This window comes from Nansenia antarctica (genome assembly GCF_963989245.1).
Source record: "Nansenia antarctica genome assembly, chromosome: 8".
In the NCBI taxonomy this organism is placed as follows: Eukaryota; Metazoa; Chordata; class Actinopteri; order Argentiniformes; family Microstomatidae; genus Nansenia; species Nansenia antarctica.
The window spans coordinates 345,991-360,911 of record NC_137678.1 but is presented as its reverse complement, the minus strand read 5'-3'; the positions used below and the strand labels follow the sequence as shown (position 1 = coordinate 360,911).

The window sequence follows — 14,921 nt, the reverse complement described above, 5'->3', positions numbered from 1 at the left end:
TTTACACAATAACAATAGCACCACAGCTATGACGCAAATCTTCGTTGACAGAAATGTTGAAATGTAATATTTATTCTGCACATTTTTACAGCATTGGAAAACGTTAAGAATGTTTGTGTCATGTTTGTCCTCCTACAGAAACCATATATTAAAAAATAAAAAATATAATCATACATTTTTGAAAAAGCTCCAGGGAGCCACTAGGGCGGCGCTAAAGAGCCGCATGCGGCTCTAGAGCCGCAGGTTGCCGACCCCCGCCCTAACCTATAGTAATGATTAGGGATGCACGATATTATCGGCCTGAGTTTGGGAAATTAATGTTATTAAATATTTATCGGTTTTATAACATTTTAGCCGATATAGAGCCGATAATATGAAGCCGGAAATATTTCCGGTTCCGGTTGTCGCGCTCATGATGCTGCGCCTGCGTACAGCCACGCAGTGTATAGACGAGAGCGAAACATGGCTTCCCCGGTGTGGACATTCTTCAGAGTTTCTGAGGCAGATAGTGCGTTTGCAATTTGCAATACATGTTCGGCAAAAGTTCGGTGAACTACCGTAATAAGCCTAAAAAAGTTCAACTGTTCGAAAAGTGCAACTTCTCTGCTTTCAGAAACTGTTAGAATTTTTTTAGATTGGGCATATAGTTCATGAATTACGATAGTTTGAAGGAACGCTGTAAAATCCTGTCTGCACCGAACAGCTCCGGTTTCGGAGCAAGACGCGAATCTATCGGCATTAGTCAAATACATGCTCACATCCAGTCATCTGCTCACTGCTCTCCATCAAAAAGGGCACATCCATCAATAATGTGACATAATAACAACTGCTCTGATTAGATTGCTTAGATTGTTTAATACATCAACGGGGGGAAAAGCGAGATGAACTCGCGAGTATCATGCTTCCTCCATTGAACGGAAAGTCCTATCTATTCCATTCAAAGTGTTTTAGCCTTCCCCCTTTCCACTGGTAATAAGGACTTGGCAAGAATAGATCGATATAAATAGATCAACATAATGCAGCACTATCATGCACAGATCAGCCTTAAACATGTAATGTTATATATATAACGGAGCGATGTATTTCTACGGAAAGGCTGACTGACGCGGGGCTCATACAATCTCCGCGTTTGTTATAGATACGAGTGCTCCGGTGTCTTGCTGGTAGTCAAATATATTTATGTATATATACAGCATATGGATGTTACGTGCCTGTTACCTGCCGCTTTCAGTTCTAGTAGTTAAGATCTCGCAACCAGGGAAATGCCGACATGTGTTAAAGGGAGCAAGACGCGAATCTACCGGCATTTGACTCATGAGTGAACGGCGAAAATGGCTGGACGCCGGCACAGCTTGGGATTCCATTGAAGTTACAGGGAACTATGTGTGAAAGAGGCTTAAATGATTTCAACATTTGAAGAGTCAGAAGTGTTCTCTTTGTTGTGTTAACAAATAGTGATGTAAGTTAGATTTGGTGAGATCACTATGGAATATTAAATCATCAATCTTTGCTCACTACATAGCCTTTCTTACCTTCAGGTGTGCATGAACTACAGGTTATCAACTGTGAAATTATATCTGTTCTCATATCGGTTATCGGCCACGAGAAGCGGGTAAACATCGGTTATCGGTATCGGTTGGAAAAAATGCATATCGTGCATCCCTAGTAATGATGTTGAAGGGAGGTCTCCTAACCCTAACCTATAGTAATGATGTTGAAGGGAGGTCTGACGTATTACACATTGTATAGCTGTTAATGTGATGTTATATTAGGATATATCCTGCTCTCTAACTTATGTGATGTGTGCTGTTGTGTTGCCATTTGAAAAGGTGAATGATTTAGCCAAGATTCAGTCACAAAGAAACCTAATCTGCCAACGATCTGTTAGAGCTGTTGTAAAACAGCATCAGATTATGATGTCGACATCCATCACAGCTCACAAGCCATGGTATTCCTATTTATAATATAATAATGTATGCCATTTAGATGACTTATAGCTGATTTATCCAAAGCGACTTACATTGCAATGAGTGCATCTCTGCGGTATTAGTCATTCTGAACTTGAACTTGTCTTTCAGGAAACACTGTCACAACTCACACACACACACACACACACACACACACACACACACACACACACACACTGTCACAACTCTAGATAAGCCAGTTCTGTTTTTATACAACTGGAACACACACACACACACACGCACACGCGCACACACACACACACACACGCACACGCACACGCACACGCACACGCACACGCACACGCACACACACACACACACACACACACACACACACTCATGATCTTGCCTAGTAGTAGGCCTACTAACTTCAAGCCTAGAAGTGAGTACAAATTGAAACCAAAATATGAGGCTAATATAATTCATTGTTGTTTAGTGCTAGTTGGAGACGAGACGGTAAACTACTAGGCTGTTTGAGTTGAAGGCTTCCGTCCCTGTGGTTTTCCATCCAGCGTGATGGGTGGATTAGGCAGGGATTTGCACGGATGGTAGTGGTGTTTGGATGTTTTCAACACTACTGATTTCTGAGCGTAGCAAGTTAAGAACTGGACTACACACACACACACACACACATACACATACACATACACATACACACACACACACACACACATACACATACACATACACATACACACTCACACAAACAACACCTCTGTTAGAGTGTAAGAGGCTTAATTTACCACTCCGCCCACTCCAACATGACCTGTCAAATACAGGGCTCTGTACAATCAAAATCACAGTCAGGAAGTGAAAGCATGGTTTGGTCTTAGCTGCCAGGCAGCATCATTTGAATAGTGAACACACTCACATTCTTGTCATTGCGTCAGTTCACTTTGAAAATGGTGACATACTTAAGCCAGCTTTCAACAGTCAATGCCCTGTGCTAAGTGTGGAGGAATGATGGAGGTGGAGACTTAAGGCAACATCCTCAAAACAAACAACAACTAAAGATAGCTGCAGTTCAGGCCTGGCAGAGCATCACCAGAGAAGATACCCAACGTCTGGTGGTGTCAGGGGTCACCAGAGAAGACACTCAGTGTCTGGTGGGGTCAATAGGTCGCAGACTTCAGGCAGTTATTGCAAAGGATTTGTTTTCCCCTCCCATTTATGATTTTTATTATTTCCTTCACAAACATCCAAAAAGGCAGTTCAATGTGTTTACAGATGGGTATTCACAACAACAAACAAACAAACTAAAACAGCAGGAAGAGGATGAATGTAAACAGATACATATATAGTAACTGTAAGCACAACAGCAGGTACAAATAAGAGGAATTGTGCTACAGTAACATTAAGAAGAAAAAATAAATAATACAATAAACAAAAAAGAAAGAGAAAAAAGGTGATAATGGTGGTGATATACAGTATATACATATACACACAAAATAAAGTAAACAAAAAGACAAAGAAAAAATAAATAAATGGACTGACTTATATAGCGCCTTATTCCAAAGCGCTTTACAACGGCCTCTCATTCACCCATTCACACACACATTCACACACCAATGGCGGCAAGCTACCATGCAAGGCACCGGCCCGCTCATTGGGAGCAATTTGGGGTTCAGTGTCTTGCCCAAGGACACCTTGACATGTGGCCAGCCGGGGTCCGAACCGCTGATCTGCCAATCTTGCAATCATTAGACGCCGGCTCTACCTCCTGCGCCACAGCCGGCTCTCCCATCCCATAACCCCCTCCCCGCCAGTACACTGTATGCTTGGTTTTAATTATTACTTTTTTCCCCCTGATCTGTGTCAGAAATGGGAAAAAGGAAAATATCCGAGCCAGCAGCACAGTATGATTGAGGTCATCCCTGAAAAGCCCCTAACCCATGTATGATCTGTTCTGTTTCAGGGCTGGATGTCAGACTGAGACACTGTAGCCATGGATGGCATCAAAGGCAACGACAGTACTTTCATCAGCTTTGGAGACTTGGACGAATACCTCACCAAGCATGACTCCAATTTAGTATGGCTTCTTGTCGGTAAGTGTTGATTGAGTACCAAAGGGTGAGCATCGTCATCAGCTAACCCTAACTTACAGTATGACATCCTATGACACGTGAAGTCACTCTTAAGCTTTATGAAGTCCATGAGTGAACACAGTGCACGTCTTAGTGTTACACTAACTATGTTATGTCTTTTATCTTCCAGCCACCATTCTGTCCTGTGGATGGATCATTTATCTAACTTATTACAACTCCCGCAATATCGGCCTGATTTTAACCCTCATTATCAATAGACTCCACAAGAATGGATACATTCACATTGGTAAGTGTAGCAGTTTTTTTTGTGTTTTTTTTTTTCTTTCTTAGCACCAGGGGAGCCACCCCTCCTAAATGTCGTTGTTTGGTACCTGTACTATAGCAATGACAATAAAGACCATTCATTCATTCATTCACTGTGGTAAAAGAATGGATACATTCACATTGGTAAGTGTAGCACTGTGGTAAAAGAATGGATACATTCACATTGGTAAGTGTAGCACTGTGGAGTGTCTGGAAGGCTTCAGCTCGTTGTGCTAACTCCAGACCTGGCCGTTTAGATAACTATCAAAGTGGCTTTGCAGAATCACTCAGGACATGTCTAGATAACTGCTTGTGATTGTGACCCTTTGAACCAGAGCCTATAGTATACAGTTAGGTCCATATATACAGTTAGGTCCATATATATTTGGACACAGACAGAATTTGTGTTATTTTAACTGTTTACCAAAACATCTTCAGGTTACAGTTATATAATGAATATGGGCTTAAAGTGCAGACTCTGAGCGTTAGGGTAAGGGTATTCACATCCAAATTGAAGGAAGGGTTTAGGAATTACAGCTCTTTAATATGTAACTCCCTCTTTTTCAAGGGACCAAAAGTAATTGGACAATTGACTCAAAAGCTGTTTCATGGGCCAGTGTGGTCCATCCTTCATTATTTCTTTAGCAATTAAGCAGGTAAAAGGTCTGAGTTGATTCCAAGTGTGGCATTTGCATTTGGAAGAATGCATTTATGAGAATGTGGTTTCAAATCACTTCTGATTTATTGAAGGTGGTGTCATCCTGTCTGTCACCCTGTCTGTCATCCTGTCTGTCACCCTGTCTCATCCTGTCTGTCACCCTGTCTGTCATCCTGTCTGTCATCCTGTCTGTCATCCTGTCTGTCATCCTGTCTGTCATCCTGTCTGTCACCCTGTCTGTCATCCTGTCTGTCACCCTGTCTCATCCTGTCTGTCACCCTGTCTGTCATCCTGTCTGTCATCCTGTCTGTCATCCTGTCTGTCACCCTGTCTGTCATCCTGTCTGTCACCCTGTCTGTCATCCTGTCTGTCATCCTGTCTGTCACCCTGTCTGTCATCCTGTCTGTCATCCTGTCTCATCCTGTCTCATCCTGTCTGTCACCCTGTCTGTCATCCTGTCTGTCATCCTGTCTGTCATCCTGTCTGTCACCCTGTCTGTCACCCTGTCTGTCATCCTGTCTGTCACCCTGTCTGTCATCCTGTCTGTCATCCTGTCTGTCATCCTGTTTCATCCTGTCTGTCATCCTGTCTCATCCTGTCTGTCATCCTGTCTGTCATCCTGTCTGTCATCCTGTCTGTCATCCTGTCTGTCATCCTGTCTGTCATCCTGTCTGTCATCCTGTCTGTCACCCTGTCTGTCATCCTGTCTGTCATCCTGTCTGTCATCCTGTCTGTCATCCTGTCTGTCATCCTGTCTGTCATCCTGTCTGTCATCCTGTCTCATCCTGTCTGTCATCCTGTCTCATCCTGTCTGTCATCCTGTCTGTCATCCTGTCTGTCATCCTGTCTGTCATCCTGTCTGTCATCCTGTCTGTCACCCTGTCTGTCATCCTGTCTGTCACCCTGTCTGTCATCCTGTCTGTCATCCTGTCTGTCATCCTGTCTGTCATCCTGTCTGTCATCCTGTCTGTCATCCTGTCTGTCATCCTGTCTGTCACCCTGTCTGTCATCCTGTCTGTCATCCTGTCTGTCATCCTGTCTGTCATCCTGTCTGTCACCCTGTCTGTCATCCTGTCTGTCATCCTGTCTGTCATCCTGTCTGTCATCCTGTCTGTCATCCTGTCTGTCATCCTGTCTGTCATCCTGTCTCATCCTGTCTGTCATCCTGTCTGTCACCCTGTCTGTCATCCTGTCTCATCCTGTCTGTCACCCTGTCTGTCACCCTGTCTGTCATCCTGTCTGTCATCCTGTCTGTCATCCTGTCTGTCATCCTGTCTGTCATCCTGTCTCATCCTGTCTGTCACCCTGTCTGTCATCCTGTCTGTCATCCTGTCTGTCATCCTGTCTGTCATCCTGTCTGTCATCCTGTCTGTCATCCTGTCTGTCATCCTGTCTGTCACCCTGTCTGTCATCCTGTCTGTCATCCTGTCTGTCATCCTGTCTGTCATCCTGTCTGTCACCCTGTCTGTCATCCTGTCTGTCATCCTGTCTGTCATCCTGTCTGTCATCCTGTCTGTCATCCTGTCTGTCATCCTGTCTGTCATCCTGTCTGTCATCCTGTCTGTCATCCTGTCTCATCCTGTCTGTCATCCTGTCTGTCATCCTGTCTGTCATCCTGTCTCATCCTGTCTCATCCTGTCTGTCATCCTGTCTGTCACCCTGTCTGTCATCCTGTCTGTCATCCTGTCTGTCACCCTGTCTGTCATCCTGTCTGTCATCCTGTCTGTCATCCTGTCTGTCATCCTGTCTGTCATCCTGTCTGTCATCCTGTCTGTCATCCTGTCTCTCATCCTGTCTGTCATCCTGTCTGTCATCCTGTCTGTCATCCTGTCTGTCATCCTGTCTGTCATCCTGTCTGTCATCCTGTCTGTCACCCTGTCTGTCATCCTGTCTGTCACCCTGTCTGTCATCCTGTCTGTCATCCTGTCTCATCCTGTCTGTCATCCTGTCTGTCATCCTGTCTGTCATCCTGTCTGTCATCCTGTCTGTCATCCTGTCTCATCCTGTCTGTCATCCTGTCTCATCCTGTCTGTCATCCTGTCTCATCCTGTCTGTCATCCTGTCTCATCCTGTCTGTCATCCTGTCTGTCATCCTGTCTGTCATCCTGTCTGTCACCCTGTCTGTCATCCTGTCTGTCATCCTGTCTGTCATCCTGTCTGTCATCCTGTCTGTCATCCTGTCTGTCATCCTGTCTGTCATCCTGTCTGTCATCCTGTCTGTCATCCTGTCTGTCATCCTGTCTGTCATCCTGTCTGTCATCCTGTCTGTCATCCTGTCTGTCATCCTGTCTGTCATCCTGTCTGTCATCCTGTCTGTCATCCTGTCTCATCCTGTCTGTCACCCTGTCTGTCATCCTGTCTGTCATCCTGTCTGTCATCCTGTCTGTCATCCTGTCTGTCATCCTGTCTGTCATCCTGTCTGTCACCCTGTCTGTCATCCTGTCTGTCATCCTGTCTGTCATCCTGTCTGTCATCCTGTCTGTCATCCTGTCTGTCATCCTGTCTGTCATCCTGTCTGTCATCCTGTCTGTCATCCTGTCTGTCATCCTGTCTCATCCTGTCTGTCATCCTGTCTGTCATCCTGTCTGTCATCCTGTCTGTCATCCTGTCTCATCCTGTCTCATCCTGTCTGTCACCCTGTCTCATCCTGTCTGTCACCCTGTCTGTCATCCTGTCTGTCATCCTGTCTCATCCTGTCTGTCATCCTGTCTGTCATCCTGTCTCATCCTGTCTGTCATCCTGTCTGTCATCCTGTCTGTCATCCTGTCTGTCATCCTGTCTGTCATCCTGTCTGTCACCCTGTCTGTCATCCTGTCTGTCATCCTGTCTGTCATCCTGTCTGTCATCCTGTCTGTCATCCTGTCTGTCATCCTGTCTGTCATCCTGTCTGTCATCCTGTCTGTCATCCTGTCTTTCATCCTGTCTGTCACCCTGTCTGTCATCCTGTCTGTCATCCTGTCTGTCATCCTGTCTGTCATCCTGTCTGTCATCCTGTCTCATCCTGTCTGTCATCCTGTCTGTCATCCTGTCTGTCACCCTGTCTGTCATCCTGTCTCATCCTGTCTGTCATCCTGTCTCATCCTGTCTGTCACCCTGTCTGTCACCCTGTCTGTCACCCTGTCTGTCATCCTGTCTGTCATCCTGTCTGTCATCCTGTCTGTCATCCTGTCTGTCATCCTGTCTGTCATCCTGTCTGTCATCCTGTCTGTCATCCTGTCTGTCATCCTGTCTGTCATCCTGTCTGTCATCCTGTCTGTCATCCTGTCTGTCATCCTGTCTGTCATCCTGTCTGTCATCCTGTCTGTCATCCTGTCTGTCATCCTGTCTGTCACCCTGTCTGTCACCCTGTCTGTCATCCTGTCTGTCACCCTGTCTCATCCTGTCTGTCATCCTGTCTCATCCTGTCTGTCATCCTGTCTGTCATCCTGTCTGTCATCCTGTCTGTCACCCTGTCTGTCATCCTGTCTGTCATCCTGTCTGTCATCCTGTCTGTCATCCTGTCTGTCATCCTGTCTGTCATCCTGTCTGTCATCCTGTCTGTCACCCTGTCTGTCATCCTGTCTCATCCTGTCTGTCATCCTGTCTGTCATCCTGTCTGTCATCCTGTCTGTCATCCTGTCTGTCATCCTGTCTGTCATCCTGTCTGTCACCCTGTCTGTCATCCTGTCTGTCATCCTGTCTCATCCTGTCTGTCATCCTGTCTGTCACCCTGTCTGTCATCCTGTCTGTCATCCTGTCTGTCATCCTGTCTGTCATCCTGTCTGTCATCCTGTCTGTCATCCTGTCTGTCATCCTGTCTGTCATCCTGTCTGTCACCCTGTCTGTCATCCTGTCTGTCATCCTGTCTGTCATCCTGTCTGTCACCCTGTCTGTCACCCTGTCTGTCATCCTGTCTGTCACCCTGTCTGTCATCCTGTCTGTCATCCTGTCTGTCACCCTGTCTGTCATCCTGTCTGTCATCCTGTCTGTCATCCTGTCTGTCATCCTGTCTCATCCTGTCTGTCATCCTGTCTGTCATCCTGTCTGTCATCCTGTCTGTCATCCTGTCTGTCATCCTGTCTGTCATCCTGTCTCATCCTGTCTGTCATCCTGTCTGTCATCCTGTCTGTCATCCTGTCTGTCACCCTGTCTGTCATCCTGTCTGTCATCCTGTCTGTCACCCTGTCTGTCATTCTGTCTGTCACCCTGTCTGTCATCCTGTCTGTCATCCTGTCTGTCATCCTGTCTGTCATCCTGTCTGTCATCCTGTCTGTCATCCTGTCTGTCATCCTGTCTGTCATCCTGTCTGTCATCCTGTCTGTCATCCTGTCTGTCATCCTGTCTGTCATCCTGTCTGTCATCCTGTCTGTCATCCTGTCTCATCCTGTCTGTCACCCTGTCTCATCCTGTCTGTCATCCTGTCTGTCATCCTGTCTGTCATCCTGTCTGTCATCCTGTCTCATCCTGTCTGTCATCCTGTCTGTCATCCTGTCTGTCACCCTGTCTGTCACCCTGTCTGTCATCCTGTCTGTCACCCTGTCTGTCATCCTGTCTGTCATCCTGTCTGTCATCCTGTCTGTCATCCTGTCTGTCATCCTGTCTGTCATCCTGTCTGTCATCCTGTCTCATCCTGTCTCATCCTGTCTGTCACCCTGTCTGTCATCCTGTCTGTCATCCTGTCTGTCATCCTGTCTGTCATCCTGTCTGTCATCCTGTCTGTCATCCTGTCTGTCATCCTGTCTGTCATCCTGTCTGTCATCCTGTCTGTCATCCTGTCTGTCATCCTGTCTCATCCTGTCTGTCATCCTGTCTGTCATCCTGTCTGTCATCCTGTCTGTCACCCTGTCTGTCATCCTGTCTGTCATCCTGTCTGTCATCCTGTCTGTCATCCTGTCTGTCATCCTGTCTGTCACCCTGTCTGTCATCCTGTCTGTCATCCTGTCTGTCATCCTGTCTGTCATCCTGTCTCATCCTGTCTGTCATCCTGTCTGTCATCCTGTCTGTCATCCTGTCTGTCATCCTGTCTGTCATCCTGTCTGTCATCCTGTCTGTCATCCTGTCTGTCATCCTGTCTGTCATCCTGTCTGTCATCCTGTCTGTCATCCTGTCTGTCATCCTGTCTGTCATCCTGTCTGTCACCCTGTCTGTCATCCTGTCTGTCATCCTGTCTGTCATCCTGTCTGTCATCCTGTCTGTCATCCTGTCTGTCATCCTGTCTGTCACCCTGTCTGTCATCCTGTCTGTCACCCTGTCTGTCATCCTGTCTGTCATCCTGTCTGTCATCCTGTCTGTCATCCTGTCTCATCCTGTCTGTCATCCTGTCTGTCATCCTGTCTGTCACCCTGTCTGTCATCCTGTCTGTCATCCTGTCTCATCCTGTCTCATCCTGTCTTTCATCCTGTCTGTCACCCTGTCTGTCATCCTGTCTGTCATCCTGTCTGTCATCCTGTCTGTCACCCTGTCTGTCATCCTGTCTGTCATCCTGTCTGTCATCCTGTCTGTCACCCTGTCTGTCATCCTGTCTGTCACCCTGTCTGTCATCCTGTCTGTCATCCTGTCTGTCATCCTGTCTGTCATCCTGTCTCATCCTGTCTCATCCTGTCTGTCATCCTGTCTGTCATCCTGTCTGTCACCCTGTCTGTCATCCTGTCTGTCATCCTGTCTGTCATCCTGTCTGTCATCCTGTCTCATCCTGTCTGTCATCCTGTCTGTCATCCTGTCTGTCATCCTGTCTGTCATCCTGTCTGTCATCCTGTCTGTCATCCTGTCTGTCATCCTGTCTCATCCTGTCTGTCATCCTGTCTGTCATCCTGTCTGTCATCCTGTCTGTCATCCTGTCTCATCCTGTCTGTCATCCTGTCTGTCATCCTGTCTGTCATCCTGTCTGTCATCCTGTCTGTCATCCTGTCTGTCATCCTGTCTGTCATCCTGTCTGTCATCCTGTCTGTCATCCTGTCTGTCATCCTGTCTGTCATCCTGTCTGTCATCCTGTCTGTCATCCTGTCTCATCCTGTCTCATCCTGTCTGTCATCCTGTCTGTCATCCTGTCTGTCATCCTGTCTCATCCTGTCTGTCTCTCCTCAGGTTCCTTCTCCTTCTCGGTGCTGTCTGGGAAGGTCATGTTCAGGGACGTGTACTTCATCAATGAAGACATGTCCATCAGGTAACACAACATTCCACATGCTTTCTATTCTATATATTACAGTATGTCATGTGGGGGGTAGTGGTGGTCTAGTGGATAGTGAGTTGGACTTGGGATCGGAAGGTTGTGAGTTCAAATCCCGCCTGAAGCCACACCACTACTAGTATTCCACTCAATGTATGTTGTTGTTACAGAATACAAGATGGCTTCCTGATCTTCCGCTGGTGGAAGATGTACAACCCAAAGCAGAAGCAGCACGGTGAGATCATGCCTGGGTTCTGGGTTCTGGGTTCTGGGTTCAGCACGGTGGTGAGATCATGCCTGGTTCTGGGTTCTGGGTTCTGGGTTCTGGGTTATTATGGGTTCAGGTTGAACTGAAATCAGGTTTTGAGTTTTGGGCACAAGGTTGTATGGGAGGTCATTGCCCTGACACTGCAGATCTGAGCACCATTGGGTGGTGAATATAATACCAGTTAACTCAATTAGACATATTACTAGTAACGATAGACAGATGGAACAGCGCAGCGCACGTTGTGTTGTCGGCCTGAGTAGCACAGTTGAAGCGAGGGAGTGACTGGAAATGCCACTGGTGTGCACTGCGTAAAAATTAAAAGTAAGTAATCTAGCTAAGTAAGTAAGTAAGCTAAGTAAGTAAGCTAACTGTGATTGGAAATTAAGTAGTAGTAATTTTTGTTTAACAAGCATGTGAGAATTGTTGGCGTCATTGATCGGTTGTCGTGGCGACTAGAAAGCGTTAACGGATTTCCCCAATCTCATATTTTTACTGATTATCGCCTGATTCCGATTGCTAGCTTAGGGGCGTCCCTAAAGACTGTGGAGCTCAGCCATACTTGACCATTACTTTTAAGGCTGATTTCTCACTTCCAGTATCAGAAATCCTCATCTTCTCCTCCTCACCAGACCCCAAGGCAGAGACCAGGCTGTACGTGACGGTGAACGGGTTTGAGTTCCACGTGTACAACCGCACCGACCTCTACGCCCGGCTGCAGGAGACCTTTGGTCTGGAGCCCACCCTCGTGCCCCCCAAAAAAGACATGGAGAAAGGCAGAGAGGACAGAGAGAAGACCCTGGACAGGTGGGACAGGGGGTTTGGGTTTCAGATTCAGAGTACAAGTACCAAGACAACGAAACACAGTTTGGCATCCGACCAGTGCAATAGTGCAAAAGCTATAAAGGTACGAACAGACATCTGTCTCTGGCTCTGGAGAGAAACTCACAACTACACAGATAAGTTAGCCAGACAGATAAAGGTACGAACAGACATCTGTCTCTGGCTCTGGAGAGAAACTCAGAACAGACATCTGTCTATGGCTCTGGAGAGAAACTCACAACTACACAGAGAAGTTAGCCAGACAGATAAGATAGCCAGACTGTGTTTACCACCTCAAATTAATGAATGTCGCCCCGCGGTGGTGTAGCGGTCTAAGCACTGGCCACTAGTGCAAGCTGCCCACCGGGGACTGGGATCGAATCCCAGCTCGCCAGATCCGGATATGGCTGGGGCACACACGGGGAGCGGCATATTGGGCGGCCGCTCCCGAGGGCGGTATAGGAGTATTTCCGGACAAGGATCCGTCGCGCAACAGCGCCCCCGGGGTGCCGGAATAACAGTGCTGGGCTCGAGGAGCCAGTCAGCTAGTCTGCCTGGCGGCCTCCTCTGGGACTGCCGGCCACGGGGTCGTGCGGCGGATCCTTCGCAATAGGCAGGGGATAATTGGATGCTAGGTTGGGTTCAATTGGCTACCAAATTGGGTGAAAAAGGGATAAAATCTGAAAAAAATAAAATAAAATAAATAATGAATGTATGCCCAGCCAAACCCATGTTTAGAGGTAGCTAGCTAACATTGCATTGATCAGACTCGTAAGACTTTTCACTTTTCAAAAAAAGCCGGTCGAGAGAGCAAGCTGCGGTTGCTTGTTTTCGCCGCTTCTCCACCCGAAATCTAAGGTCATGTTCTCACATGAAAGTCCGAATCGAGACCCGGAGCAAGTGGATGAGTTTGCAACATTGTTGCATAAATTATTTCTCTGATTTGCGTTCTCACAGCCCTTCATGTAAACGAAGTAACATACGCAATCAAAGCAACAGATGTGGTAGTTGATTGGTCAGAAAAATTTAGAATTGCCTGTTGTCCCGCTCTTATACAGATTAACATGCGTGCGCTGTTGTTTTCCTATGGACTGTCTCGAGCAGCGTTCTCACCAAAAGCGAAGCGAAGCAAAGTGATGGATGCGTCGTTTCTAACCGAAGCGAAACCACCCTTTTCAAGCGGAGCATCCGAGGGTTCTTTGCTGCGGGAGCGACTTCGAATGCGCGTTCTCACAGCTCCAAACGACGCAGAGCAAAGCGAACTTTATCCTAAACTCCGTTTCAAGTGAAGCAAATGTCCTAGTGAGAACACACCCTAGATATACTTGCAGTATACAGAGTAGATTGTCCTACAAAGACACTTAGATTTAGATTTAGTAATCAAAAAATGTATTAGACCCCTATACTTTCTTTCTTTTATTTATTTATTTTTGTTTATTTTTATTTTTCTACTCGGTCTTTTCAGTGTTAACATCAAAGCAGAGACTCCAGACCCGTCGTCCTCCTGGAGATCCTTAATCCCTGTCATCAAGGTCAACATCAGCACTGTGAGTTACACCTGGTACACCTGTTACACCTGTTACACCTGTCCTCTACTAGACCAGTCTGTCTGTCCTCTACTAGACCAGTCTGTCTGTCCTCTACTAGACCAGTCTGTCTGTCCTCTACTAGACCAGTCTGTCTGTCCTCTACTAGACCAGTCTGTCTGTCCTCTACTAGACCAGTCTGTCTGTCCTCTACTAGACCAGTCTGTCTGTCCTCTACTAGACCAGTCTGTCTGTCCTCTACTAGACCAGTCTGTCTGTCCTCTACTAGACCAGTCTGTCTGTCCTCTACTAGACCAGTCTGTCTGTCCTCTACTAGACCAGTCTGTCTGTCCTCTACTAGACCAGTCTGTCTGTCCTCTACTAGACCAGTCTGTCTGTCCTCTACTAGACCAGTCTGTCTGTCCTCTACTAGACCAGTCTGTCTGTCCTCTACTAGACCAGTCTGTCTGTCCTCTACTAGACCAGTCTGTCTGTCCTCTACTAGACCAGTCTGTCTGTCCTCTACTAGACCAGTCTGTCTGTCCTCTACTAGACCAGTCTGTCTGTCCTCTACTAGACCAGTCTGTCTGTCCTCTACTAGACCAGTCTGTCTGTCCTCTACTAGACCAGTCTGTCTGTCCTCTACTAGACCAGTCTGTCTGTCCTCTACTAGACCAGTCTGTCTGTCCTCTACTAGACCAGTCTGTCTGTCCTCTACTAGACCAGTCTGTCTGTCCTCTACTAGACCAGTCTGTCTGTCCTCTACTAGACCAGTCTGTCTGTCCTCTACTAGACCAGTCTGTCTGTCCTCTACTAGACCAGTCTGTCTGTCCTCTACTAGACCAGTCTGTCTGTCCTCTACTAGACCTGTCTGTCTGTCCTCTACTAGACCAGTCTGTCTGTCCTCTACTAGACCAGTCTGTCTGTCCTCTACTAGACCAGTCTGTCTGTCCTCTACTAGACCAGTCTGTCTGTCCTCTACTAGACCAGTCTGTCTGTCCTCTACTAGACCAGTCTGTCTGTCCTCTACTAGACCAGTCTGTCTGTCCTCTACTAGACCAGTCTGTCTGTCCTCTACTAGACCAGTCTGTCTGTCCTCTACTAGACCAGTCTGTCTGTCCTCTACTAGACCAGTCTGTCTGTCCTCTACTAGACCAGTCTGTCTGTCCTCTACTAGACCAGTCTGTCTG

At 47.0% G+C, this 14,921-nt stretch overlaps 1 protein-coding gene across 1 annotated transcript in view; it reads left to right on the top strand.

Annotated features, from left to right (window-relative positions):
- Window positions 1-3,912: 3,912 nt before the first annotated feature.
- kiaa1109 (KIAA1109) overlaps window positions 3,913-14,921 on the top strand; it is a gene marked incomplete at its 5' end in the record, with an annotated part of 198,847 nt that continues 187,838 nt past the window's right edge. The window contains 6 exons of the mRNA XM_080537762.1: window positions 3,913-4,012; window positions 4,182-4,298; window positions 11,037-11,115; window positions 11,289-11,353; window positions 12,016-12,190; window positions 13,671-13,752. Coding sequence (XP_080393888.1) covers window positions 3,913-4,012; window positions 4,182-4,298; window positions 11,037-11,115; window positions 11,289-11,353; window positions 12,016-12,190; window positions 13,671-13,752 — 618 coding nt within the window. The remainder of the gene's footprint in view (window positions 4,013-4,181; window positions 4,299-11,036; window positions 11,116-11,288; window positions 11,354-12,015; window positions 12,191-13,670; window positions 13,753-14,921) is intronic.